Source organism: Echinops telfairi, unplaced genomic scaffold (genome assembly GCF_000313985.2).
Source record: "Echinops telfairi isolate 266 unplaced genomic scaffold, ASM31398v2 ScPeMD7_30;HRSCAF=105, whole genome shotgun sequence".
NCBI classification, from domain to species: domain Eukaryota; kingdom Metazoa; phylum Chordata; class Mammalia; order Afrosoricida; family Tenrecidae; genus Echinops; species Echinops telfairi.
Window position 1 is genome coordinate 3,571,471 of NW_022103927.1, and position 27,147 is coordinate 3,598,617.

At 62.7% G+C, this 27,147-nt stretch overlaps 2 protein-coding genes across 6 annotated transcripts in view; one reads left to right on the forward strand and one right to left on the reverse strand.

Annotated features, from left to right (window-relative positions):
• RFX1 (regulatory factor X1) overlaps window positions 1–20,858 on the forward strand; it is a 27,689-nt gene extending 6,831 nt beyond the window's left edge. Inside the window, exons 2-21 of one of the 5 annotated variants that reach the window (XM_045289747.1) lie at window positions 2,521–2,901; window positions 7,209–7,318; window positions 7,513–7,596; window positions 8,045–8,158; window positions 8,914–9,027; window positions 9,794–9,889; window positions 11,264–11,358; window positions 13,745–14,093; window positions 14,506–14,687; window positions 15,248–15,367; window positions 15,451–15,566; window positions 16,610–16,728; window positions 16,827–16,936; window positions 17,098–17,249; window positions 17,333–17,430; window positions 18,561–18,710; window positions 18,802–19,010; window positions 19,121–19,274; window positions 19,365–19,410; window positions 19,526–20,858. In XM_045289747.1, coding sequence (XP_045145682.1) covers window positions 2,568–2,901; window positions 7,209–7,318; window positions 7,513–7,596; window positions 8,045–8,158; window positions 8,914–9,027; window positions 9,794–9,889; window positions 11,264–11,358; window positions 13,745–14,093; window positions 14,506–14,687; window positions 15,248–15,367; window positions 15,451–15,566; window positions 16,610–16,728; window positions 16,827–16,936; window positions 17,098–17,249; window positions 17,333–17,430; window positions 18,561–18,710; window positions 18,802–19,010; window positions 19,121–19,274; window positions 19,365–19,410; window positions 19,526–19,695 — 2,922 coding nt within the window. In that variant the 5' untranslated portion in view covers window positions 2,521–2,567 and the 3' untranslated portion in view covers window positions 19,696–20,858. The other 4 variants (XM_045289748.1, XM_045289749.1, XM_045289750.1 and 1 more) reach the window with 4 other exon arrangements.
• Window positions 20,859–20,968: 110 nt separating this feature from the next.
• The window catches only part of DCAF15 (DDB1 and CUL4 associated factor 15), a 6,685-nt gene continuing 506 nt past the window's right edge, over window positions 20,969–27,147 (reverse strand). Inside the window, exons 2-13 of the mRNA XM_004715490.2 lie at window positions 26,059–26,156; window positions 25,844–25,979; window positions 25,191–25,297; window positions 24,959–25,098; window positions 24,700–24,870; window positions 22,788–23,222; window positions 22,594–22,685; window positions 22,376–22,504; window positions 22,208–22,290; window positions 21,920–22,024; window positions 21,714–21,829; window positions 20,969–21,467 (exon numbers count right to left, since the gene is read on the reverse strand). Of these exons, the coding sequence (XP_004715547.1) occupies window positions 21,412–21,467; window positions 21,714–21,829; window positions 21,920–22,024; window positions 22,208–22,290; window positions 22,376–22,504; window positions 22,594–22,685; window positions 22,788–23,222; window positions 24,700–24,870; window positions 24,959–25,098; window positions 25,191–25,297; window positions 25,844–25,979; window positions 26,059–26,156 (1,668 nt within the window). The 3' untranslated portion in view covers window positions 20,969–21,411. The remainder of the gene's footprint in view (window positions 21,468–21,713; window positions 21,830–21,919; window positions 22,025–22,207; window positions 22,291–22,375; window positions 22,505–22,593; window positions 22,686–22,787; window positions 23,223–24,699; window positions 24,871–24,958; window positions 25,099–25,190; window positions 25,298–25,843; window positions 25,980–26,058; window positions 26,157–27,147) is intronic.

The following is a 27,147-nucleotide window of genomic DNA, read 5'->3' on the forward strand; positions in this document are numbered from 1 at the left end:
TCCAAAGAGCGGCTAGTGGTTTTAAACTGGTGACCTTTTGGTGACCAGCCCAGCCCAACATATAACCGCTATGCCACCAGGCTCCTCAAATGACCAGCTAGTGTGGAGCTCTTAAGGCCCTTTCCCCAGGTGCTGCAGACTCCAGCGATAGGAAGCCCGAGCCGCAGCCCTGAGAAAGCTTGACCAGGGTTTCTCAAAGAACCCCCCAGGCCTACCTGCTTCAGAGTTACCTCGGGGTGCTAGCTAAAGAAGCTGATTCTGGGACAGTCCCAAATTCTCTGGGTGGCAGGGGCCTAGAGATCCAGGTTTTAACTACTTCTCCAAGTGATGCTAATGAATGTGAAACTTTGAGGAGACACCCCCACCCCACCCCCTCCAGTGCCTCTGTCCCAGGTTGAGGCTCCTGCCCACCTCTCCCCCTCACCTGCCAGGTGTGTCTGGAATAGACAGTAGCAGCTTCCACAATCTGCACTTTCCCGTGCCAAGCTGATCTGTGGCCATGGCCTCACTCGAACTGTCTGCTCTGTGCGTCCGGAACTTATCGCCCCAGGATAGATGGGAAACTGAGGCCCAGAGGAGGGCTGGTAATGCCTCCAGTCTAGCAGTTAAAAGACACCAGGCTTCTCATTGGGTAGGTCTGGCCACCGACTGACTACAGTGAAGGGAACCCTGAGCCCCTGGTGGGGAGAGGCGTCCAGGTTGGCTGGGTTGGAGCCTGGAGTGCAGCCTCCCAGGGAGGCTAGAGTTGACCTCTGCCTGGTCTGTGAGGTGGTTCTGGGCCTCTGCCAGCTCCACCTGCAGCAGCCAGTGGAGTCCCTGCCCATTCCTAGCATAGCTGAACACACCCAAGTGACAGCCCTCCTTTCCATCTGTACCAGCAGCCGGGCCGGGCACGGAGGCCAGCCTCGTGACTTTGTGTCTCTCCTGGTGCCATGTTCAAGGGCCCAGAACAGTGAGGGGAGCCAGAGTCGCGCACTGTCACTGCACCGCGCCAGGCGCCAGGCGGGCATTGCTCAGCCAGCTGGTGTTGTCCTCCACGGCCTCCTGCTTTACAGCTTGGCAGCCTCGGCCTGGGAAGCCCTCATCCATAACTGCCCAGCTGGGTGGCAGCCCCACCCCGGCCTTATTCCCCTCTCTGGACGTGCCCCCGCCGCCTTGGAGATCTCTTGAGTTTGCTGGTAAAGTCCAGAACAGGGACGCAGAGAGAGGGCTGAAGAACACCTTCCTCAGACCAACTCCCCCACCCCAACCCCATTGCCGACATGGGCCTTGGGCTTCCTCTCTGAAGATGAGTGTTTGTGGGGCGCGTGCTGCTGGGAGAAGCAGATGAACCGGGATCCCGAGACCGTGCTTCCGGCAGGGAGCAGAGTGCGTGCCCTCGCCCCTGCTGTGCGGCTCTGGGCAGGCCACAGGAGCCTGGCTGTGCTCATCTAGACAAAGGGGACAGTGCCTCCATCCCAGCGCCAAGCGCCGGCTTTCTGGCCAGTGAGCCTCCCCTAACAGTCTCCCTCTGGGTCACCCTGCAGTTGGAGGGGGCATCCTGCTGGCCTGCCACAGTGCACAGGTGCCGACGGTCCCTGCAAACGAGCCCCTGGGCCCAGGTCATGGTTCGCCCCCAGCAGCGCTCCCAAACTCAGACCCCCCCAGGGGCTAAGCAAAGGCGATGAAAGTGTAGGTGCTGCAGCCCCTTCCCCTCCCTCTCCTCCATTGTTCCACCATTCTCACATGGACAGGGACCCCTAAACCTTTAGCCCAGGGCTCAGCAGGAGCAAGGCCATGCCTGCCCAGCAGCCAGCAGAGGGACCCTGCACCTGCCTCCGGAGAGGGTCCAGCAGCCCCTGTGGCCGCAGCAGCTCAGGAGACCTTTCAGGCTGGGAAAAACCTAGTCCCTCAGGGTCCGGGTGGCGTGTGTGTAGGGAGCTGGACTAGGAGCTCAGAATACAGCCTTTTCGCTGCTCTGCTGTCTAACAGCCTGGCACCTAGTCCAGGGCGCAGGGCACCCACCCGCCTGTCCTGGCCTGCTGTGTGGCTGGGGCCCAGCCTCATACCCTCTCTAAGCCTCTGCTGCTCAGCTGGCAGACAAGGGTGGGTCCGAAGTTTAAGGTCATAAAAAGTGTATAAAGCGCTTGGCTCAGCACCCAGCCACCAAAGCGCCAGGGAGACACCAACTCACCCTCGAGGGATGTCCTTGGCCCAGGAAGGAGGGGAGGGGCCAGCTTTGGCCCAGTGGGAATAGAGCTATTTGTCAACATTCAGCCCAGGGCCCCCAGCAGGGGAAGCTTGACCTGAGGCAGCGGTGGGGGCACACACTAAGCCCAACGGAAGCCCCCTAAGAGGCTTTGGCCTTGCCCACAGCTCTTCCGTGCACAGCAGGCTGTGCTCAGCCACCAGGCTGGGAGTTAATTAAGTTAGTGATGAACCCAAACCTCTCTCCAGGGAGCTAGGAACTGCCCCTGTTCTCCTCTGTTGTAGATTAATTCTTGTTTTTCCTTTTTTCCCCCCCCCCCCCTTCTTCCCAAGGAAGAGAAAAAAAAGCCTTATTTATTATCATTTTCCCCACTGTTGGCATGGCAACACAGGCGTACGTTACTGAGCTACAGGCAGCCCCACAACCATCCCAGCAGCCACAGGCCCAGCCCCAGCCGCCACAGCCGCCGCCGCCACCACCGCTGCCACAGGCGCCGCCACAGGCCCAGCCCCAGCCAACTGCCGCTGCTGCCACTGCCACCCCCCAGCCCCAGTATGTCACCGAGCTGCAGAGCCCCCAGCCCCAGGCGCAGCCACCAGGCAGCCAGAAGCAATACGTAACGGAGCTTCCGGCTGCCCCCACGCCCACACAGCCGTCCGGGGCACCCACCCCTGCCCCAGCATCCCAGCAGTACATCGTGGTCACAGTAGCAGGTAAGTGTTCGGAGCCAGGGGGCTCTCTGAGCTACTCAGAGGAGCTTAACGGAGGAGGGGACGGTGGGAGGGAGTTGGCAGCTGTCTGCCTGAGTAATGGCAATGTGACGCCAACCACCCTGACGCTGCCACCACCACCACCTCTGTACAGTGGCACCCAGGAAGGGTCACCGGGGCCAGGAGGAGCCACCCTGCCCTTTCTGGGAGGTTCCCATGGCTGAGCAGGTGCCTGGGGTGTCACTTTCTCACACCTTTGAGATCTGGGGTCCTGGCACCCTGGGGACTTTGCCTCCCTCCCTGGAGCATCGTCCTCAGTCCCTGGTTCCTCCCAGGGTGCTATGGGCTGGGTGCAGGGAGCAGGGAAAGGGGTTCTCAGCTTCCCTGATGGACTGGGTGCAGGAGAGAGGCCCTGGTCCCCCTTGTGGACAATGGTGTGGCTGGAAGCCAGCAAGAGGTACTGTGGGATGATACGAAGAGTAGCACCAGTGACCAGGCCATCTGGGAAGTTGGGGCCCAGGGAGGGCCAGGGCAGAGCCTCCTAACCAACTGGGGAGAGAGCCCTATGAAGTGGGCTAGCCTCTGCCTTCAGGACCCCGCCTGGCCTGAGGTCACAGCAGCCACCAGTTCTCAGCACCCCCCAGTGATGCTGTGCTGCCTCCTCGTTGGCCCCCATTCCTGTCCCCCCCCTCAAAGGCCACACTCCTGGTCCCTGAGCCTGTGGAGCCGTGAGGGGGTTGGTTTGGCCCGACCCGCTGCCTTCTCAGCAGCCTGCATGTGCCAAGCTGAAAGATGCTCCTTCAAGCCTCTTCGGAAACCCTGTGGGCCAGCTCTGCTCTGGCCCATAGAGAGACAGCTATGAGGTCTATTGCTAATGCCCCAGCAGCCTTCAGCGCATGTGCTACATCCTCCAGGACATCCACCTCAAACTAGCACACTAGACCTGTCACATCCTGGCCCCACCCACCCCACCTTCTGCCAGGCTTGGTTGGGACACCCGGGGCGGGGCGGGGGGGTGGGGGGGGGCTACCTTCAGGTCTGCCCAGTGTTCCCCTCATGACCCCCCAGCCCCACCTCCCACCACTGGCAAGCTGCTCCATCACCTTTCTGGGCTCCCCAGCTGAGGTGGGAGGTGGGGGTGATCGTGGTGGGAGGGGAGTGCCTGACCCTGAGCCAGGAGGGTAGGGCACCCAGAGCCCAGAATGGTGTGCTCACCAGAGCTCTCCACCCCTTTTCCCGCCCCTACCTGTCCCCTCTCCTGGGCCCACCAACTATGGGGTTTTGCTATCTCAGGGTCCAGGGACCCCAGAGTGAGGGTCTAGAGTGGGTGACAGCTCTAAACCCCTGACACCCCAAGTCTGCTCTCTTTTCTGTTTACCCTGCTCTCCCCCAGCCCGCCCCCACTCCCACAAGACCCTGCTAATGTGCTGGGTGCAGGGGTGGGGTGGGGAGGGCAGCCTGTGAAGCTCCTCTGAGAACGCCCCTTGCTCCTTCCAGGGTAGACCAGGATGTGGCTGGAGGCCAGGGAAGAGGAATAGGCACTGGCCCTGGGCTGGGGTTTCTCTGGATGCCTGAGAGCCCAAGGCCACCCCTCCGGGCAATGGCAGGCAGCCCTTAATCACTCAGTGCTGTGACTGCCCAAGTGACCAGAAGAGCCTGTCAGCAGTGCTACCCTGAATGGGCTGGGGGGGTGGCCCTCACCCAGTGGTCCTGGGGAGTTTCCTACCCCAGCCTGCCCCCAGCAGGGAGAGGTGGTGGCTTCACCCCTACAGGCCAAACCTGCTGTGCAGGGAGCCTCTTCCTCCTTCTCTGCAGTGACCCCACCCAAGTTGTGTCCCTTTTCACCTGGGGGCTGCCTTGGGACCTCAGGAGTTGGTCTCTTGAGTGATGGGGGTGAGGCCTTCTCCAGACTCTGAGGGGGAGGGAAGGAGAGGGGAAAGGTGGGACCAGGCCTGGAGCTGCCGCTGGAAGGCAGCTCATCTGCCCTGGCAGCTGCCCGCTGCCTGCCCAAAGGTGACTTTGCAGGCGATGTGAAGGGAGCTCAAGTTACTCATCAGGAGCAAGGCTCCAGATTCACAAGCCCCTGTCCTCCAGGCTGCCAGGCGCTGGCTCTGTGCCCTGGCGGCCAGCCAGATGGGGATGAAGCCCCCAGGGCGCTGGCACTGGCCCAGGGATCGGCCCAGCCCACCCACTTCCCTGCTTCCTGTTTCCTTGGGATTCTTGGGAGGGGGATGCATGCAGGGACCAGCCCGGCAGAGAGGGGCAGCGGTCCCTGCAAGGAGAACCCCTGCTGTCAGTTGTTGGGGGAGCAGGGCATGGTCCCCCTGCCCATCTTCGGGAGGGACTTGGGGCAGCCTTCTGAGCGGGGCCTCCCAGACCTCCCTCCCCGCCCCTCCCCTGGGAGCGGCTCAGGGAGGCCTGTTGGGTGGGTGGGGGTTGGGCGGGAGGAAGGGCAGCCGCCCCTCCGCAGAGATGCTTGTCAGATCAGATTCAGGGACAGGAAATGGGCTGCCTCTTCCTGCCTCACACAGCAGGGCCCTCCTGGCCAGGCACGCAGACATAGCTGCGGTCCCCAGCCCAGCCCACGCAGCCGCCGCGCCGCGTGAGAAGCTGAGGCTGAACCTTCACCAGCTCCCTGTGTGAGAAGCAGCCGGGGTCCAGGTCCGGGAGATGGGGTAGACACCTGATGCCAGCACTATCCTCACCCCCTGCCGCCTCCTGCTGAGTGGCCCAGCCTTGGCACTGGGGGTGGCAGGTTCTAAGCACCAGCTGCCATGCGGTCAGCAGCACCCTCCCCCCCACACACACCCTGTGCCTCACAGATACCCCAGGCAGTGGAGGGCAGGGAGGGGGCTCTCATGGTAAAGTTTTCTTAACTTTTCTCCCAGAGGGCCATCTCAGGGCAGGCCTTCCTGCATGGCCCTGGGATGCCAGGGGAGATGCCAGCAAAGAAGCTGCCTCAATGACCGTCCACAAGTTGCCCTCACATCTGCTCCCATCCAGAGTGCACTGTCCCCGCTTTGGCCCTGATGTCATGGCCCCTGAGGGACAGCCCTCCTCCCCTCCTGGCGCCCCTCAATCTTACAATGCCCTCATAGGCCCCCAGACTCACTGCCCCCCTGGACCTGCATCTGCCCTTTGGGCCTCAGCCTCAGCATGACCAGTGACACCCATGTGCCACGTGGCCTGACCCCACCGGCCATTGCCCAGCTGGGTGGCCTTGGGCAGTCACTTTCTCTGGCCTGGTGGCCTCACTTGATACTGGGGGAGAGGAGAGGGGCAGGGAAGAGCGTTTATGCCAATCCTGCCAGCCCCTTGGAGCACACAGGAAGGGTGGGTGCGGCACCCTGCAGGGAGCAGCAGGAAACACAGGCCTGGAGGCTCCTCCCATCCCCAATCTGGCTTTCAACACAGCTGGGGAGCAGGCCAGGCCACATGGGACAGGGAGAAGGGTATCCTTCCAGCTGGGGGAGCAGCTCCCAGCTGTCACTGGGGGACACCTGCTCTGCCACCCTCCTTGCCCCTGCCCCCCACTCCCTTTAATCACTCAGTGCAATGTGCATGAAACTTGACCTGTGCCCGCCGATGGTAGATGGTATCGGGGACCCAGCCTCAAGCCACAGGGCTGAGCCCGTGAAAGCCTGGCTCCACACTGGGTGATGCCGCCAGGAGGGGCTGTTTATTCCAAGGGGGTAGGATCCCCCAGGAGGATTAGCCACCCAAGGTTGCAGGTATAAAGCCACCCACACACCCGGCTGCTCCCTCAGAGGTGGGTGAGGAGCGCTGGGCTATCTGCCCCGGGTGGAGGGCAGGCATCATGTTCTATGACTGCCTCTTCTCGACCGCCTGTCAGCGTGAGTACCCGCCTACTTAGCAACACACCCCAGGACGACAGGGGTGGCAGGACATGGGAGGCCAGGGAGGCTTTCTGGGAGACCCCTCCTCTTAGCAGGGGTCATCGCAGAGGAGGTGACGCCAGGGCTGGGAAGTCAGTTCCTGTCCTAGCAACAAAGATCACCCCCTGCTCAGGCTTCCCTGTACACACCTGCAGCTCCTCAGCCCTCCTGTCAGGCACCCTTCGGTGAGGAGGGCGCGGGGGGTCACATCCAGATGTCAAGGTGCCTGGGTCCCTCTGTCCTGCACCCCACTCTGCTGAGTGGCCCTTACTAGGTTATCCAGTGGGTAAGGAGAACTCTTGGGGAGTCCCGACCTCACAGGGCCCCATGTCAGTGTGGCATCCCCTCTCTTTGGACTCAGGGTGGGGGTAGGGCAGGGACAGCCTACCAAGGATGATGACCCCCTCCCCACAGAAGGTGCCATGCGAGCCAGTGAAACCGTGTCGGAGGCCAGCCCGGGCTCCACAGCCAGCCAGACTGGAGTCCCCACCCAGGTGGTGCAGCAGGTGCAGGGCACTCAGCAGGTAGGGCATGCCCCTTTCCCAGGTGAGCGGGAGGCATGGAAGGGGGGGCAGCTGGGGTGAGGGCAAAGGCGAAGGCTCCCCTCCCTTTCACCTTCCTGCCGAGCCATCTGCTTACCCGCTCTTATCAAGATGGTCAGCGCAGCTGTCCTCCTGCCCACCTGGGCTGGCCCGCCCCTGATGCCTTACCCCCACAGCGGCTGCTGGTCCAGACAAGCGTGCAAGCCAAGCCGGGCCACATGTCACCTCTGCAGCTCACCAACATCCAGGTGCCTCAGCAGGTAAGCATGTACCCCGCCCCCAGGCCCACCCTCTCCTGCATTGGGGACCAGGACCCATCCTGGGGCTGGCCCTTCCCCAGGTAAGGTCAGGAGCAGCAGGGAGCGGAGGAGCCCCAGGAGTTGGTCTCAGCAGACAGACTTGAATGTGGGTAAGAATGGGTAGGAAAGGAGGCAAGGAACGAAGCGGGGGGGTGGTAGTGGGTAGAGTCTACCCCCCAGAGCTTCAGGCCTGTGTCCCAGGGGTGACCACAGAATTGGCCTCTGTTCTGCTGGGTTTTGGCTGAGAGCATTCTGCGTGGCCTCGAGGCCAGGTTCCCCATCACAGGCCTGGCCACACACTAGCTCTGTGACTCAGGGTGAGGTGGGGGTGATGATGGGCTGCAGGAGGAAGAGCCTCACAGCGGGCAGCCGCCATCCACGCCCGTCACTGAACCATCCTCTTCCTCAGCCACAGGCTCTCCCCACCCAGCGCCTGGTGGTCCAGAGCCCGGCCCAGGGCGGCAAGGGTGGCCAGGTCTCCCTGACGGTACACAGCACCCAGCAGGTGCACTCCCCGCCTGAGGTAGGTGGGCTCCCTGCCTGTAGACACCCAGCCAACACGACCCTTTCCCTAAGCAGGTTGCTGACCCTGCCCGCTCTGAGCAGGGCTGGCCTGGGTGGCGGCAGGGGCCCTGCCAGTCACAAACGTATCCGAGGAGCAAAGGGGCTTCCCACATACTGCCCCAAGGCAGTAGAGCCTCCTCCAGGCACCCCAGATTCACAAATACCATCTAGGCTATTGGACATGGGCAGGCCATAGTGGCCCGAAACTCTAGCTGAGTCCCCTCAGAATCCCCAGTTATTCCCGGGGGGCTCTGGCCAGGTCCTGAAGCTGTCCTCTGTAAAACAACAGGTGATACCATGAGGGCGACAGCTTGGGGGCAGCCTTGGTCCTACCACACCCCAGAGTGGCCCCAGTGCCTCAGCCCTCATCTGGGAAGAGGGTGGGGGGGCTTGTGGGGCTACTTAGAGTCAGCTCGAGCAAACTTGGAGACCAGCACCTCCCTCCCGTCAGAACCGCCACAGGCCTGCCCTCATCCCAGGGCCGTAGGGCCTTGACCTTGAGTGCCAGCCCCTGTGACATGGAGGCTGCAGGTAGCCCCGTGGGCTGAGACTGGCCTTGCAGGACCCCCAGCCTTGGAGTGACCAGGGCTGAGGCAGGCAGTGGGCACGGGATGTGTACCCTTTACCAGCCGGTGGTGCGGACAGGCCTGAGCTGGGGTTCATCAGGCCAGGTCTCCCAAGTGTCCCCAAGTGTGCGTGTCTCCTTCCCTGCAGAGATCGCCGGTGCAGGCCAACAGCTCCAGCAAGACAGCCGGCGCCCCCACCGGCACAGTGCCGCAGCAGCTACAGGTCCGCAGTGTCCAGCCAAGCATCCCCACCAGCCAAGAGGTGCCAGGCCAAGGCGGGCAGGGCTGGGGTGAGGGGTCCCCGAGGGTCACGCCTATGACCTTTCGAGTTGAGAGACCCAGCCCAGCCCAACTTGCCACCCTGGCCTTGCCTCAAGTCCTCCTTTCAGCTGGTAGGCCATCAGGGCAGAGCAGGCGTCCCACTCAGAGCGGCCCTAGGACAGCTTGGGGCCCATCAAGGCCTTGGGCCCTGAGGACAGGTTTGCCATTTGCCCCAAGACCAGACCATGGCCTACCCTTAAGGGGCTCAGATCGGGACCCCAGCTTTCAATTGTATTCCTTGGAAGAGGCCTGTTCTGAGGCCACAGGCCCAGACTATCTGCCATCTGGCTGTCCCCGCTCAAGATACAAGGGTCCCGAGCCCTGGGTAAGCCAAGGAGGGCTGTAGACACCTTTCTGAGCGTGATAGCAGAAAGGCCACCACTTTGTCAGTCTCCCACCCCACACCAAAGCCTCCCTGAATTACACACACCTGGGCTGGATTCTTAACTCCACCACTCCTCTGTCCCTGGCCTTGAGGATATGGGACCACCTGCAGGGGGTACAGCAAGGACATCGAGGGTCACCATGGCTTGCAGGCGCTGGTCTCTCAGTCTGCCCAGCTCTACCTTGGCTCTGCCACTCCCTGTCATCCTCTGGTTTCTGGGAGCCTGTATCCCACTTGTGCCTGGGCGCTCTGGGGGCTTCTCCCTAGGAGAGCAAGCGTTTACCTGGACTTGGGCTTTATGAGCCTGCCTCTGCCCTCCCAGAGGTCCGTGGTCCAGGCCACGCCACAGACGCCCAAAGCCGGGCCGGTGCAGCAGCTGACCGTCCAGGGGCTTCAACCCGTCCACGTGGCTCAAGAGGTTTGTGTCCCCCACCTGGCTGGGGAGGATACAGGTCTGAGGGGACCCCAACAAAGGGCTGGAGCCACTGGTCTTAAGGGTTCCCAGCTCTCTGCCTCCCTCATCCCCTCTTAGCCACACACCTGTGCTGCAGGGACCCTTCCCCAGCCAGGCCGAGATCTGGATTGCAGCCCACCCGGCTTTCTCAGCGCTGGGATCCTGCCATCCCACCCCCACCCCACCCCCACACCTGGGCGGGAGTCTGGCGGGATAGCAGCCCGGTGGGCGGTGCGGCCTGGGCCCTGCCCACCGTGACCCCCCAGTGTCTCTGTTTGTCCTCCAGAGTTCAGGCAGTCAGTGTCCCGCTAGGAAGGCAGAGCAGCAGGAGCCCCGGCCGGAGCCGCCGCCAGAGCCGCCGCCCCACAGGCCGGGCGCGCTGGCCTTGGAGGAGCCGCCGCTGCTGCTGCTCGAGCGCAGCGGCGAGGCCCCGGAGCTCAGCAGCCCGGAGCCGCCGCGGTTCCATTACCTGCCGGCTGCGGCTGCCGCGGCGCCCGCCGCAGAGCCTTGCGCGGAGCAATGGGTGGAGCTGGTGCGCGTGCTGCCCCCGCACCTGCTCCTGCCGCAGCAGAAAGTGGTCATCGAGCCACTGCCGGGGCTCCCGGCCAGAGCCAGCCCCGACCAGAGGGTCAGGATCCAGAGAGTCCCCCAGGTGCTAGTGTTCGGCACGGCCGCCACAGCCCTCAAAGTAGGTGGGGACAGGGGGGCGACGGGCGGGCGGGGGCGGGATCCGTGGCGCCGGCGCCCGGCCCAGGCTGCCCCCCAGCCCCGCAGGATAGGACCTCCCCTCACCTGTGGGCCAGTCCCCCGGGTCCAGGCTCTGCCCTTAGATCCTGGGGTGGAGTAGGCTCCTCGAATCCCGCCCCTGAGGTCTGGTTGGAAGTTCCAGTTCTGCGCTACAAACTGTGATCCCAGCTCAGACCCCAAGCTCCATCCCTACTGTACTGTCCAGGTCTCTAAGCCCTGCCCCCACAGTGGTCAGTTGGGGGCCACTCTCCCCAAGGCCCTGTCCATGGTCTTAGAGTTCTGCTCTAGCAGTGAGCCTCAGCCCAGAGCTTGGCACTGCTCCTGGGTCCCACCTTCCTGCCACATAGTCTGCCTGGCCCCTCTGTCCTCCCGTCAGGAGCCCCACGTGACTGCTGCCCCCAGGCCCAGCAGGAGAGTTCGGTCTGCTCTTCCAGCTGAGTCTGCACCCCTGCCAAGGCCACACCTTTTGGGCTTCTGTCCCTGACCCTGTCCAGGGTGTGTCCAGAGAGTCGTAGTGTGTCCGGGGCATCCACCCCTCGGATGTGGCAGGGGAGGCTGGGCCTTGATGTGTGGCACCCTTTCTCCCTGCAGGTGCAGCAGCTGCAGCAGGTGCCTGTGCCCCACGTGTACTCCAGCCAGGTGCAGTATGTGGAGGGCGGCGATGCCAGCTACACGGCCAGCGCCATGTGAGTGCTGATAGGACTCCTCCTGGCTGCCTCCCCCCAGCTACTAGGTTACAGGAGGCTGGGGGCTCCCCAGGGGCAGCCTGCCATCCCCCAGAGACAGAGGCCCCCACCCAGCCTGTGCTCAGCCTCAGCTGAGGGCCAAGGCCCCCATATCTAAGACCTGTGTGTTTTCACTTTAAATGTTGGCAAAATTGAACATTACTTGGCAATGGGAAATGTTAGAGGAGGAGGAGGAACTGACTCTCACTCTCGCCCCCCCCCTTGCCTACACTCTGCCTCCATGTCCTCTGATGCTGGCACGTAGAAAGCACCCCTTGTCCTGCCAGAGCACACACACACAGGCCAGCTCACTGCCATCAGCCACTTCAGACTCACAGCGACCCTCTAGGACAGGGTAGACCAGCCCCTGTGGGCTTCTGAGACTAACTCTTTTGGGGAGCAGAGGCTGCATCTCCTGTGGAGCGGCCCGTGGCTTCAAACTGCTGACCTTGCATTTAGCAGCTCAGTGTGTCACCACTGTGCCACCAGGGCTCCTATGGAAGCAGAGGCAGCTGCCCTGTTTCTTCCCCGACACACAGCCGGTGGTCCGTGTAGGTAGCGTTGTCCTTTGTAAAAACCTTGGCTTCATCCATGCTCCCTGTGCAGCTCTGCGGGAGCCAATGGACCAGTTCCTGCTGCGGCTGCCAGTGTGGGTCCCCAATGAGGCTCTGCACCAGGGCAGGCAGTGGGACCCTCAGCAGCACCCACCTCTCCACCGGAGCATTTTCTCCCTAGCTGCTACCATCCAGTGTCTTACAGTTGTGTTTTCTCTGCACTGGTCTGGGGTTCACTTTGGTCCCACCACCTACCCACAAGAGGATGACACTGGGAGTGGGCCAGCTCCTAGAGTGACGCAGCCCCTCACACTGGGCACCTTGCGCCTCTCAGGTCAGCCGCTGTTCCCAGCATGACCAGCCAGAGCCAGGCAGCGGCGGAGCAGCAGGCTTCCAGAAAGCCCGCGCTGCTGGATCATAGTGGGCATTCCAGTGGAGGCTAGCCTGAGGGTCCTAGATGTTAGGGGCCCAGGCGGGCACCTGGAGTCCTCAGCTGGTCCTCCTTGGGGTTCCTTCCACCGGGTCACAGGCACAAGGACTCAGACAGTTCTCAGTGTCCATGGGACCCTACCCTATGGAGTCCTTGGCGTCTTCCTCAGTGGCATGCTGCCTGTGCCGGCCACAACACTGGCCCCTGTCCCTAGCCCCATCCAGGACATGTCCAGAGACATGCGTGCTCATTGACTCCCTCACTCAGCGGATGTCTCATAAAATACCTTTTAAAAACCCACAGCCCTTGGGTAGCCACTCTATATAGGGCTTCCAGACTAATAATCTGTATGGGAGACCCCAGCCTCACCTTTCTCCCAAGGAAAGAGAAAAGTTGGGTTTGAACTGCCAACCCGGTAGTTAAGCAGCCCAGTGCTGACCCGACAACTCCACCAGGGTTCTTTAAAACACCCAGCCCAGCCCACCCCACCCCACCAAAAAACCCAACAAATCACTGCCACTGTATCTGTAGGATAGAGTAGAACTGTCCGGGTGAGTTTCTGAGACTAACTCTTTAGGAGAGTAGAAAGCCTCATCTTTCACCCACAGAGTGGCTGGTGGTTTTGAACTGCTGACCTTGTGATGAGCAGCCAATGTGTAACTACTGTGCTGCCAGGGCTCCTATTAAATACCTTCGAGGGTTTAAAAATCAAAACTGCTCCATAGACTATGGCAAGACACCGGACATGGTGTCCAGCTTGCTCTCCACTTCAGAGAATGGACATGCAGGCTGAGCAGCATGTCCCCGGCTAACCCCCAGCCCCCCATCCACACGGTCCTCCTCATCTGTATTGTCCACTTCAAGCGGGCCCTGGGCAGGACAGGAGGGCCTTCCTTGCTCTTTGCAGGCCCCATAACCATTTCCAAAGCCCTTGGAATAGAGGGGAGGTGGTGGGGACATTGTGGAGTCAGCCTCCAGGGGCAGGGCAGGAGCCAGTTCCCAGGGACTGGGACTTACAATCTGTGTACTTACAATCATTGCTACCAGACGGCCCCCTGGGACCACCTTATTGCCTCCTGAGCCTCCTCAGTCCAATTTCCATTTCATTTGGTGTCTGGTCTGTCTGCCTCCGAGGATAGGGCCTGTCCCTTGTCCATTGTTGGGTCAGCCATGTCTAGGCTGGGACCTCAGTCTCCGTGTGGGAGCAGCAAGCCCCGATTGGTGGGAACCCACCAGCAGCACATGAGAGGGAAGGGTTGGCAGCTCAGAGCACCTGTCTGCTGGGGGTCCTGAATCGCCTGCACTGGGATTGGGGCCGGCCCTCAGCCCTCATCCGGACTCGCTCCCTCTGCTTCCTCCCCAGCCGCTCCAACACTTACCCCTACCCTGAGACGCCACTGTACACGCAGACGGCCAGCGCCAGCTACTATGAGGCTACAGGCACAGCCGCCCAGGTCAGCACGCCCGCCACCTCCCAGGCGGTGCCCAGCAGTGGCTCTGTGCCCATGTACGTGTCGGGCAGCTCCACCAGCAGTGGGGGCAGCAGCAGCGGCAGCAGCAGCAGCGGTGGAGGCGGCGGAAGTGGTGGTGGTGGTGGTGGCAGTGGTGGCAGCGGCGGCAGCGGTGCGGGCACCTACGTGATCCAAGGCGGGTACATGCTGGGCAGTGCCAGCCAGTCCTACTCCCATACCACTCGTGCCTCGCCAGCCACCGTAAGTGCCCAACCCAGGCCCCCGACAGGGCAGGCGGGTGGGGGCGGAGGAACCTGGGCAGCAGGGTGGCCTCTGGCTATCAGAAGCAATGGGCACTGGCACCAGCGACAGGAGACCGTCACGGGCCCTGAAGTGTTCAGCTGCCGACGGCTTGGGGTTCCACTCAGCCTGGGTGGTCCGGGATGAGGTACTCAGCCTCTCTAGACTGGAACCTCTCAGGGGGAGGGGGAGTTTGCCCCCAGTAGTGCCAACTCCTGTGGTTAGAACTGGCGATGGCGGATAGATCAGAGAGGGCAAGGCAGGCAGCCCTGGGGGGCAGCTGATTAGGCTGGGGCGCACCTGATAGCATAGTTGTCAGCCTGACGCTTGGGAATTGCTCTGCCGACCCCACTCCCCCCGACCCCCACTCCAGGTCCAGTGGCTGCTGGACAACTACGAGACGGCGGAGGGCGTGAGCCTGCCCCGCAGCACCCTCTATTGCCACTACCTGCTGCACTGCCAGGAGCAGAAGCTGGAGCCCGTCAACGCTGCCTCCTTTGGCAAGCTCATCCGCTCCGTCTTCATGGGCCTGCGCACCCGCCGCCTCGGCACCAGGTAAGGCCCCCACCCCAGGGCCTCTGCACAGCCAGGCCTTCTGCGTGGTCCGTGGCCCCGGCGCCCCATCCTCCTTCCCTGCGGCCTCTCTCCTTGGAGCCCCACCCTGAATAAACGCTCTGTGGGGCGTGCACATCGTCAGTGCATAAACAGGGCTCCGGAAGGAGCCAGTAGGGTGGGGGTGCGGGGGACGGCCACAGGAACGCAGCCTCTGCCTGGCCCTGGTCCCGGAGTCAGCCCATCCCGGCCTTCATTCCATCACTCCCTCAGAGCCGCAGCTTCATCTGTCTCCCGGGGTGTACGGTGCCCCTCGGGGGGTTGAGGAACAAGTAGCGCACAGGGAGCTTAGCGCAGCGCCAGCAAGAGGGAGCCTGATAGGGCCCCACTCATCCCAGTAGCCAGCATGAAGCTGGCCTCGCACCTGCTCCTTGCCGGATCAGGGTTGAGGCGGGAACCGAGCCACTGGCTGCGGGATCCTACTCCTTTGAGTACCACCAACTCTCTGGGGGGGCTTGCCCGCACCCTGCCCCACCTCGTCCTTCCCGGTCCCTCCCTCCCAGGGGCAACTCCAAGTACCACTACTACGGCCTGCGCATCAAGGCCAACTCGCCCCTGCTGCGCCTGATGGAGGACCAGCAGCACATGGCCGTGCGGGGCCAGCCCTTCTCGCAAAAGCAGAGGTAGGAAGGGGCCGCGCTTCGCAGGGTGGTGGGCGAAGCTGGAGCCAGCGTCACCCACCCTGCCACCCGCCCTTCTCTTCCAGGCTCAAGCCCATCCAGAAGATGGAAGGCATGACCAATGGCGTGGCCGTGGGGCAGCAGCAGGCTGCCGGCCTGTCAGACATCAGCGCCCAGGTCCAGCAGTACCAGCAGTTCCTGGGTGAGGATCCCCCGGTCAAAAGCATGTCCCCTGAGGCCGGGAGAGGCGGGCATGCAGCAGGGACTCAAAGCCTAGTAGGGTGCAGTCCCCACGGGTGGGCTTCGTGGGAGTTGTGGTCTGGGGCACAGGAGTCTGGCAGGACCCCTGTCCCTGCTTAGAAGGTGATCCCAAGGCCCCTTTCCAAGGAGACTTCGTGTTCCTTGCCCACGGGGAGCGTTTCTGTGTGACTGAGCTCTAGTGGCACAGCGGTTAAAGGGGCTCGGCTGCAAACCGACAGCTGCTGGTTCACTCCCACCTCGAGGGTGTCGTCCTGAGCACGGCGGCCGTCTCCGTGGGCCATTGTGCTTGGTCCTGCAGGGCCATGGGGAGTCAGCACCTACGCCACAGCACTGGGGGGTTTGGGACTGAGCCCCCACATCAACCCCCTCCATGCTAAAACATTCCAAACCACTGACTGGGGTGGTTCCGGGTCAAGGCACCATGTGGGCAACACCTCATGCACGCTCCCAGCGCAGGTCTGAGCCAGCTCACGGAGATGTGCGCAAGAGACTCAGCCTTTCTCAAAACAAATGTCTCATCCAAGGACACAGAAAAAGCAATCCCTGGGCTGAGCAAACCCCACTGGGTGCTGGTGCCTTGTGGTGGTCCCACCCTGGCCCTGGGCTGAACAAACCCTACAAGTGGAGGGGTGTCCTCTGGGCAGACTGCCCTCGGTCCTCCCCTCCCTGGGACTCTGGGGCTACAGGAAAGCTCCCCTGTGCTCTTGACTGGTGCTGCTTCCTGGCTAGGTGGGTGGGCACAGGTCCCAGGGCAAGCTGTGGTGGGATGAGCTTCTCGCAGGCTGCAGGGGAGAGGCACAAGGACCCTATAATCCCGGACACACACTTTCTGGGTGGGAGTCCTGCCCTCCCCTAGCCTCAGAGCCTCCCTCCCCACCCTTCTACATATGAAGGGGCCACTCACTGGGGGGGTGGGGGGGTGGGCAGGCAGGGGTGAGGACCTCATGGTGTGCGCCCTGCCCCTCCCAAAATCTTTCCCCTCAGACGCCTCCCGGAGCCTGCCTGACTTCTCAGAGCTGGACCTCCAGGGCAAAGTGCTGCCTGAGGGCGTCGGGCCCGGGGACATCAAGGCCTTCCAGCTCCTGTACCGGGAACACTGTGAGGTAGGACTGCTGGGCAGGGGGGCTGCCAGCAGGGGTACCACCAGAGGCAGGGGGCAGAACATGCGGCTCTGCCCCCCTGAGCCCCCGGCTCCCACCAGGCCATCGTCGACGTCATGGTGAACCTGCAGTTCACGCTGGTGGAGACCCTGTGGAAGACCTTCTGGAGGTACAACCTCAGCCAGCCCAGTGAGGCACCGCCGCTGCCTATGTAAGTCCCCTGGTTGGGCACCACGCAGGAGTGGGATAGGGGGTTCTCTCCTGGGGATGAACAGGGCAGGGAGGTGCCTATGTGCAGCAGGCTCATTCCAGTTTGATCTGGGACTGAGGAGGCATGAAGACCCCGCCTGACCCCTGGGGTGGGGCCCACAGACACGACGAGGCTGAGAAGCGGCTGCCCAAAGCCAGCCTGGTCCTCCTCTCCAAGTTCGAGCCTGTGCTGCAGTGGACCAAGCACTGTGACAACGTGCTGTACCAGGGCCTGGTGGAGATCCTCATCCCCGACGTGCTACGGCCCATCCCCAGTGAGTGTGTGCCCCCACCCCCCTCCCAGCCACCTCAGACCACGCTCCCCACAAGCCCTGACCAGCCCCTGGGCTGCCCACAGGTGCCTTGACCCAAGCAATCCGGAACTTCGCCAAGAGCCTGGAAAGCTGGCTCACCCACGCCATGGTGAACATCCCCGAGGAGATGCTGCGAGTGAAGGTGAGGGTGGGGCAGGGCCCCCAGGGGTGGCCTTGGGGCAGGGGGCCCTGGATGTCAGCACGTGAGCAGCTTGTCCACCACAGCTTCATGAGTCCAGGCCTTCAGGGCATGGAACCTTGCCAAGGCTGCCAGAGAGCCGTCACAACACTGGGAGTAGAAAGCCTTGCCTTACTCCCGTGGAGCCGTCCGTGGTTCCTGACCACCACGCCACCAGGGCTGGAGAACAGTGCTCATAGTTGCAGCGGAAGCCCCCGGGTAGCGGAGCCTCAGCCCCAGCCAGGAAAGCCGAGTGCAGAGTAGTAGGAGTAGTTCTTTTCAGGCAGCTCCATGGACCTATGTGCAATGTTCCAAAGGGGGAGAGGGTATTTATCAGGAAACCACTGGAGGTGGCTGCACATTCAGTAACCATGTAGGAGATCGGATGGGCAGGCTGGCTCTTGGGCAAAAAAGTTATATTTTTAAATTCCTTCAGACGCTAAACAGGCATGTTTCTTTCTTTAAAAAAAAAAATCTACATTTAAGGTTTGCACAGAGTGAGTTTCTTGAAGTGGGACACTTCGGAAAAGAAATTCAAAGAGCCCCCACATTTTTTAGGACAACCTACCCGGAGGGAGGTCGGCAGAGTGCCCTGTGGGTGGGGACATGGGAGGCCTGAGGAGAGGAAAGTGGGGTACAGGAGACCCCGGGAAGAGGCACTGTGGTCAGGTACTGTCTGTCACCTGTGAGCCCAGAAGGCAGCTTTCTGCCTTGGAGCGGACCTCTGTCTCATGGGCACAGAACGAGACAACCTTTCCCGCGCAGTCCCCACCAGTACTTGCTACCATGGTCTCTAAAGACAGACAGCTGGTTAGAAGCCAGTTAGTCAGGGGCGGCAGGGCACACCCAGATGGAGGGGCCTCTGACGGCTGATGAGCCACCTCCATCCCGCGCCAGCCCTGCTGGACTCGCTCCCCTCCCCCCCCCCATGAGTAAAAGGAAACCCCCAGCCCAGAGAGGCTGCTGACGTCTGTCTGAAAGGCGAAGCCCCGCTGACCCTGGCCCCAACCCAGGAAGGGGTGTTGGGAAGCTGGGTACTGGCCATGGAAGCCTTAAGCACACACACGCACATCCCCTTTCCTGGGATGCACCAGGTGGCGGCGGCCGGTGCCTTCGCGCAGACGCTGCGGCGCTACACGTCGCTCAACCACCTGGCGCAGGCAGCGCGCGCGGTCCTGCAGAACACGGCGCAGATCAACCAGATGCTGAGCGACCTCAACCGCGTGGACTTTGCCAACGTGCAGGTGAGCGCGACGGGGCCCGTGGGCACGGAGCAGTCGGGGAACCCGGACACAGAGCCACAACTGAGCCCTGGCGCCACCCGCTGTACCCTAGGAGCAGGCCTCGTGGGTGTGCCGCTGTGAAGACCGAGTGGTGCAGCGGCTGGAGCAGGACTTCAAGGTGACGCTGCAGCAGCAGAACTCACTGGAGCAGTGGGCCGCCTGGCTGGACGGCGTGGTGAGCCAGGTGCTCAAGCCCTACCAGGGCAGCGCCAGCTTCCCCAGGGCCGCCAAGCTCTTTCTTCTCAAGTGGTCTTTCTACAGGTGTGCCCCCATGCAGTGGGCTTTGGGGCGGAGCGGGAACCCAGAGAGCCCCTGCCCCTGGACAGGGGTCCTCCCCACCGGCCAGAGCATCAACTCTGGCCACCCCGCAGCTCCATGGTGATACGGGACCTGACCCTGCGCAGCGCCGCCAGCTTCGGCTCCTTCCACCTCATCCGGCTGCTCTACGATGAGTACATGTACTACCTGATCGAGCACCGTGTGGCCCAGGCTAAGGGCGAGACACCCATTGCCGTCATGGGCGAGGTCAGCAGCCAGGGTGTGAGGGCGTGGGCCAGGGCACCTGTGGCGGCGGGGTCCTCACCCCCTCCTCTCCTCTCCCTCCCTGTTCTCCAGTTCGCCAACCTGGCCACCTCTCTGAACCCCTTGGACCCAGACAAAGGTAAGCAGGCTGTATCCCCAGTCTGGGCCGTGCGGGGGGGTTGGCAGGGGCCAGGGGTGAAGGCCAGGTGGCATCGCAGCCAGGCGCTGAGCCCAGCCTGGTTCATGTGCACCAGATGAGGAAGAAGAGGAGGAGGAAGAGAGTGAGGACGAGCTGCCACAGGCTCTCTCGCTGGCAGACGGCAGCGAGTCACCCTCGCTGGGCACTGAGGCCCTGGAGCCACCCGCCAAGCTGGCGAGATCAGATGCACGCAGCCTCTTCGTGCAGGCGCTGCCCTCCAGCTAAGCCCAAGGCCACTGCCCGGTCCCTGCCTGTCCACCCCACCCGCCACCCTCCCTGCCAGGGTCCCAACTGCTTCTGTGGCCTGTCAGCGCTCCAGCCTTGGTCTGGGCCCGGAGAAGCCTCGGAAACACGGGAGGCCTGGGCCCCCGCCTGGCCCAGGGCTGGCCCAATCACTGGCCTGGCAGAGCCACAGCTGCAAACTCTATAACACAAAAGATGTGCCTTAAGGAACCTGCCGCCGTGCCCAGGTGCCCCTTGGGGCAGCCAGCTCGGTCCCTTGGCCCCGAAGGCCACAGCATCTTCCCCACCCGCCTTCCCACCACCCAAGGGGGCAGGCAGGCAGGCCCCTCTGACCCACCCCCACAGATCCATTAACTTATTCAGCTCGCTGGCTTTGCACAGCCTATCTGGGGCCCAGCTGAGCCCCAGGCGGGCACAGGTGGGTATCACCTGGGGACCCCGACTGTCAGCAGCCCCACTGCTCCCTTCCCCTTTGGTATTAAGTGCAATTAAAGCCGTGGGTGTTGCATTTTCTCCAGAGCTGGGCCTTCCCTAGCCCCTCAGCTTGAGGGGGGAACTGCCCGGCCCAGCTGTGCCAGGGTGATGGGGTGGGGTGGGGGGTGGGGGCCTGGCCTCCAGTTTCCAAAGAGCACCAGGCGGTTGGCCGACCGGGGCCACCTGCTGCAGGCAGTAGGGGTGGCCATCCAGCGCCTGCTAGGCCCCCTCCCAGGGCCTCTCCCTGTGCTGGTTTGTAGTGGAACCTTCCCCGACACCGCTCTCCCCGCTCCGTGCCGTGCCACCCTGTCCCCCTGAACGACACGACTCCCGTGCGATTTGTGAGTGCCACCAAACGAAGTCAGTAACTCGTTGGGTTTCTCTCCAACTATCATGGCCTTATCTGTTCCGGTTTTCTCGGTGTTTTCGACCCGTGCGATAGATGTTTATGGCAAAACCGAAAAAGGAAAAAAAAACCAGACCTATTGTACAAAAGTCACTCGTGTGTGTGCTCCGCGTGCTACAGCTTTGGGGGCCAGCCCCGCCCACCCGACGCCCCCGCCCCCCCCCTTCCTGGCGGTGAAAGTGTCCACGCGTGTGGTAGTCTAGTGCCGAGCTGTTTTCTATCTTTTTGTAGTCTTTCTTAAAACACAATAAATTCCGCTGTGTTATTTGGCTACTTGCTGACTTGCTGGGCCTTGGGGTGGGGGGAATAAGGATGGGGACAATGCGCAGGACTCCACCCCCCCACCCCCGTGGCAGTGCAGGGAGCTTCGCAAGATTCAGAAATAAACATTTATTACGTGGAGAAGAATCAAAGGGGGGATGGCCAAGAGGTGCCTCCCACAGGGTGGGGAGGGGGGATAGAGTCTAGTGGGGAGGGCAGGGCAATGGCCACACCTGCAATTGGGGGGGGGGCAGATACACAAGAAATTGAGGTGCCCATCTAGGGTGGAGGTGGGCACTCGTGGTTGATGGGGCAGGGGGCTCCCTCCCCTTGCCCCGTCCCAACTTAAATAGGCATAAATAAGAAGCATCCAGACTCTCGGGCCTCGGGATTGCCCTTGCCCAGCCCCCTCCCCGCAGCCTGACACTAGCGCTGGTCTTCCGTCCATCTGTCCGTCGTCGTCCTCATCGCTGGCCGTGGCCGGGAAGAGGCCAGCCTGGGAGCAGCCGGCACCCTGGCCGCGGAGGTAGTTGGAGTCAGTGTCAGGGCGGGGGCCCTCACAGCACGATCCACGTGTACCGTTCGCTGTCCGCCAGGACCTTCAGCGAGCACCCTGCAGGGCAGTGGGGGCACCCTCGTAAGGCTGCTGCTGGCCGGGCACACCTGCTCCTGCTCTGACCCTCACCCACTGGGCCCAAAATGTTCCTGAAGGCACCTCGGAGTGCCAGCAATGCCTACCCGCTGCCTGTAGCATGAAGGAAGGGCTCCCTGGGGCCCCCTCTGAAGCCAGGACAGCCCAGGCTGGTGCTGCGGATCAGCATGTCCGAGGCCCTTGGCCCCCCTCCAAGCCCAGGCTTACCTTTGTGCAGCGCCTCATTGGTCATCCTGTTGACATAGCGGCCGCTGCTCTCGGGCACCAGCCACTTCATCACCATGTCCACGCAGCTCTTGCGGTACGAACTCCAGACACTGCCACTGAGGGGCAAGGCAGCCAGGTGGTCAGCCGCCTGGCCCTGCCATCTCCCCACCCACACCCACCACGCAGCCCACTTGGACCCACCTCACCTGGTCTGCCCTTTGACCTCAGTGAGGTCACCCACGCTGACTGTCATGAAGATGCCAGTGGTGAGGTCCCATGCCACCTTAAGGCTGGTGTGATAGGTCTTAGGTCTGCAGGGGGTGCCGAGGGAGGGGGTGAGCCCATGCAGACCCAGGGGCCTCTAATCGCTGAAGCACCAACAGAGTGACTTATCCAGGATCTTGGGTGGCGGGGGTGGGTAGGTGGGTGGGGACTTTCTCCCACCCCTCCCCTGCTGCTGTGGTTGCTCCTGGGGTGGGGCCCCACCCGCTCACCGGAGCTGGCCCTCCTCAGTGGACGGGAAGGCCAGGAGCAGCAGGCCAATGTTGATGAGGACCTGGTTCGTCTCAGGGCACACCTAGAGGGAGCCGACAGAGAACACCGTTAAGGGGGACCTCGAGACAGGAAGGTGCTGGGCCCGCTCAGTCCCATCCTGGGCCCACCTCCAGGATGACGATGTCATAGTCGCTAAAGGAGCAAAACTGGTGGCCCCAGGTGGCATCATGGCGGATGACCTCATTGATGACGTACTCAAAGTCCAGCGTGAGCTGCTCCACCGTCAGGTACTGACCCTGTGGGCAGGGGAGCAGGAGTCGAGAGGGCCTGTGACGGCCTCCCTCTACCAGCAGGCTTCCTGGAGCCACCACCACCTGGCACCAACCTGCACAGCTGTCCGCTCTCTCATGGGCCGGAGGTTGCGGCCCCGGAGGTCGGTCACCACAAAAGGCAGGGAGATCTTGTCATCCTCAAACTCTAGGAGGGCGGGGCGGCAGGAGGTAGAGCCAATGGGTCAGAAGACCCAGAGGCCCCACACTGTCCACCACCACCACCCCCTCCCCAGGCCCCCCGGCTCACCGTCCTCTGGCTCTGCCCCCTCCCCAGACTCCAGCACGTAGTGCAGCTTGGTATAATTGATGTAGCCAGGCTCCAGGGCAGGGAGCTCTGTTGCAGGGGGGCTATCCCGGGGCACTGCCTCCCCGCCTGGCTCCAGGGGCTCTGCAGGTGGGCAGCAGCGGCTGCCTGAGGGCCCTGGGCAGGGGGGTGGCCGGACTTCCTCGGAGGGCCCACCCTTGGCCTCTTTGGCCCTGCGGAAGATGTCGGCCACAAACTCCTTGGCTTTGGCGATGGCGGGTGAGGGCTCGGGGGCCCCCACGGGCCGGACTGGGGCAGCCTCAGGAGAGAGGCTGGGGAGGGCTGGGGGCACCTCTGGGCTCTGGGGCAGTGGAGAGCTGGGGCGGGGCAGGGGCGAGGCTGTGTGGTCATACAGGATTTGGCAGAAGCTGCCATCGCCTGGAACAAAAGAGAGAAAAGAGATGACAAGAGACGCTCTCCTAACCGCCCTGGATGAGCATCCTCTCAACGAGGCCCCAAAATGCACCTTGAGGAGACCCTTTTAGGAGACTCGCCAGAAATATTATATTTTTACAAATGAAACCACCACTGAACACTCTCCTTCCAAAGGATTCCATTTTACCTGAGAGTCACCTGTACGGACCACAAGGCCCTCGGGCCATGGTGTGCCGACCCCCATTCTGGCCTCATCTCAAGCAGAAGGCACAGCAAGGGTGGGACAGACTAAACCCTGCCTCAGGGAGCGGCCAGCCACAGTGGGGGCAGACGAGCGCCATGTGACCGCGCGTCCACGCAGCCCTGTCTGTCCATCCTACCACGTCAGCCTCCACCTCAGCCTCCCTGCTGGGCGTCCACTTTCCAGGGGGTGGGTGGGTGGGATGAGGGTCAGCACGGAGAACACAGCCCCTGTTCCCAGAGCAACCGTGTGGCGGGCCCGGGCGAGGCCTCTGCCTGCAACGGCTTCCTTGGGGCTCCAGAAAGCAGTCTAGGAGAGTGGGCAGGGTTCTCCCACGTCAGAACAAGGACAGAGACCCAGAGATGCCTGTCCGTGGTCATCCTGTGAGGTCACGTGGTGGGACCGACACTGGTCAGAAGTCCCGCGTGACGTCTCCTATGGCGACACTGCACACAGCTCTGGTAGTGCTGCTCCCCGGGTCGGGGACCAACAGCCGCGAGGGTGCAGCGCTGCAGCCCATCTGGGCAGGCACCCTGTGGGCTCACGGCCACCAAGGAGGTGGAGAGGCCTCAGTGACAGGGCCCTGCTCACTGTGGCTCAGTCAGCTAGGAGCCGAGATGCCCCTGGATGTGTCTGAGGACCAAGGTGCCCAGCTGCCTGCTTGGCGGCAGGTTTAGAGACCCCCGTGGCAGACACGTTCATGTGTCTGGTGTGCATCTGTCTGTCTGCTGCTTGCCTTTTCACGTAAGTGGGATCAGTCACTGCTCCTACGCTGCTTCCCACACGGGCGTTGTACCTTGAAGCCCCACCCAGGACACTCTTAGACGTAGGCTCCATGGTCTGCTCCCCTCAAAGCCTGTCTCACCCACCAGCCCTCGGTTGGTGCCAGCTCCCCCACTGCTGCCCTGGCCATGCCCCATGGTCTGGGGGAATCCCCCAAAGGAGAGGCTTGAGCCCAGAGTCAACAACCAGGGCAGCACATGCTGGCTGCCCAGCAATCAATCTCTGGCTCAGAACATCCCACGTGCCCAAACTAAAGTACAACAGACCATGCAGCTCGTTGACAGCCGAGCCACGTGCTCAGCAGCCCCCCGTGGGACCTGCTGGCCACAGCGGACCAGAGCGCCGATGGAGGAGTTGACCCCACGGGACGGCGCTGTGGCCGCCCCAGTGTGGGCCTGGCTGTCCAGGGACCGGCCTCACGGGTCTGTGGACAGGGCCAGGCAGGGGCAGGCCTACCTGCCGAGTGGACGGAAACGGCACAGGCCACCAGGGAGTAGCTGGTGTTGAGCAGCACCACCTGGTCCTTCTTGAGCTGGAAGGCGGGCTGGAAGGTGGGGAAGGGGTAGACCACCTGGTACTTGGTGTGCAGCATGAAGCCGTGCCGCAGGCACTGCGCGCTTGAGTCGCCTGCAGCAACACAGGCCACACCGGTCTCACCCGCGGCCCCCAGGGGAGGCCGAGGCAGCCCACGACCCCCTCGGGCCCTGGCCCTCACCTGGGTGGGCCCGGCCAGCATCTCGGCAGGCGGCACAGTGGCCCATGGCTGGCACGGCCACGGTGCTGATGTAGATGTCGCGGTGGTTCTCGTCACTCATCATCATCATGTTCATGAGCATCCCGTTGGCCGAGCGCGTGCTGGAGGCAGCACAGCCTCAGCCACCCGGACTCCGTCTATGGCCCCACGACAGCCCCTCGCCCGCCCCGAGCCTCCCAGCCCTGCATCTCACTTGAAGCCGAAGACAATGACCTTGGAGGCATCGCTGGGCCACTCGCAGACCGTCAGGTACAGGTCGCTGTAGATCTCCTCGTCCTGGAAGAGCCGCACCTGGCGTACCTGAGGGGCAGGGCCAGGGCTCAGTGGGGCTGCCGAGTGGGAGCCAAGGCCGCGCTGGGGCTATCGCAGGCACCCGCTTCATTGGCTCAGCCCCTGCCCCATCTCTGGCGAGGCTTCATTTCTAAGTGGGGGTGGAGGGGTGGGGTGGTGGCCCCCTCCTGCACAGTGGTGGGCCTCAGCCAGACACACTGCTTCCAAGGTTAGCTAAAGGTCTCAACAAGTCCCCTCCCGCTTCTGAGCTCATCTGTAAGCCAGAACCCACCTGATGGCGGCCTCAGGAGCCAAAGGCCAGTGTGGCCTCCTGGGGGGGTTAGGGGGCAAGGACAAGTCCCACAGGGCCTGTGCTAGTGAGTTAGCCCAAAGGGAACTGCCTCGATTCCCCACCTTCACTCTACGGGCAGCAATCCCACATGGCGGATGCTAAGGCAGAGCGTCCACCACGACCCCGTGACACACAAGCCAGCTGCAGATGCCAGGGTCCTGGTTGTCTGTGGGGTAGCCCGGGCAGCCTGGTGGGGAGCCCGTGAGAGCTGAGCGCAGCCCTACCAGCTTGAGCTTGCTGTGGACATTGAACTCCCACCAGTACAGGTGGTAGATGTAGAAGGAGAAGTCATCGTCCCCGCTGCTGCTGGTATAGGACAGGACGTAGCGGCCACACTTGGAAAAGCCCAAGAAGATGTGTCTGGGGGCGAGGAGCAGAGGCAGCGGCTCAAGGGGGAGCCCCCTCCACCCTCACCACCCCAGCCGGGCCCCCTTCTAACCCTGCATAGAGGAAGTCCTCATCCACGATGCTCTTGAGGGACACGCAGACCCTGGGCGGCAACTTCCGGAAGAGGCGAGGGGACAGCTGCCCGCTGATCTGGGGAGGGGGCAGCGCATGACCTCAGTACCACCGCCCCACACCCTCTGACCACCACATTCCTCACCCAGAACAGATCAGCCCCCTCATTATGCCCACCAGCGACCCAGGCAAGGGTAGGAAGCCCCAGTTCCAGAAGGTAGAAACTGGGTCTGAGGCACAGGGGTCACCGGTGAGAACACTGAAGCCTGATGCTGGCACCTGGCCTCCAAGGCCACGCTTCAGCCTCGGGTCCCTTCTGCCCTGGTGGCATCTCCCCTGGCCCACACTGGACCCCAGCTCCCTCCCTGAAGTCTGGGCTTGAGGGTGGTCAGCCACGCTGGGATGGCTATGTGACCTGCGCCTAGCAGGCCCAACCCACTGGCTCATTCATGTCCAAGGTCATGATGGAGAAGAGGCCTGATCAGGGAGCTCCCCGACTGATGGGAGAGGAGTTCCGTCGTCCAGGAGGACCCAGTCTGAGAGAGGAAACAGATTGGCTCAGGGGGGGCACGATCTCGGCTTGAGAGTTCCCAGCTCTGTCAGGGCAGCCCCATAGGCAAGAGGAGACAGGAGCTGCCTCCAGATTGAGGGCGGAGTCACAGCCCTACGCCAGGGAGTTCCTAGACTGCTCTGCCCAGAGAGCTCCCAGTCAAATGGGGGAGACACAGCCCTGTCCAGAGACACAGTCCTCTGTGGTGGCGACCCTCCTAGATCTCTCCATTGCTTGGAGGGAGATTGCAGGGCGCAGGGAGCTCCGTGTCTGGAGAAAAGGACCTGGCGCTATCAGGATCAGGAGAGCTCCCTCCAGGTCAATGGGGCAGGCAGACTCGGGTACCGTCGCTGTCAGCTCCCGGGTGCTCAGAGCACGGACAGAGCGGGGCACTGGGCTGGGGACGCCTGCGGCGGGCCCGGGAGGCTCGGCAGAGGAGGGGCCACGTGAGCGGGGCTCGGGAAAACTGAGTTTGACCGGGACCGAGGTGGAGAGGCCTCAGTGACAGGGCCCTGCTCA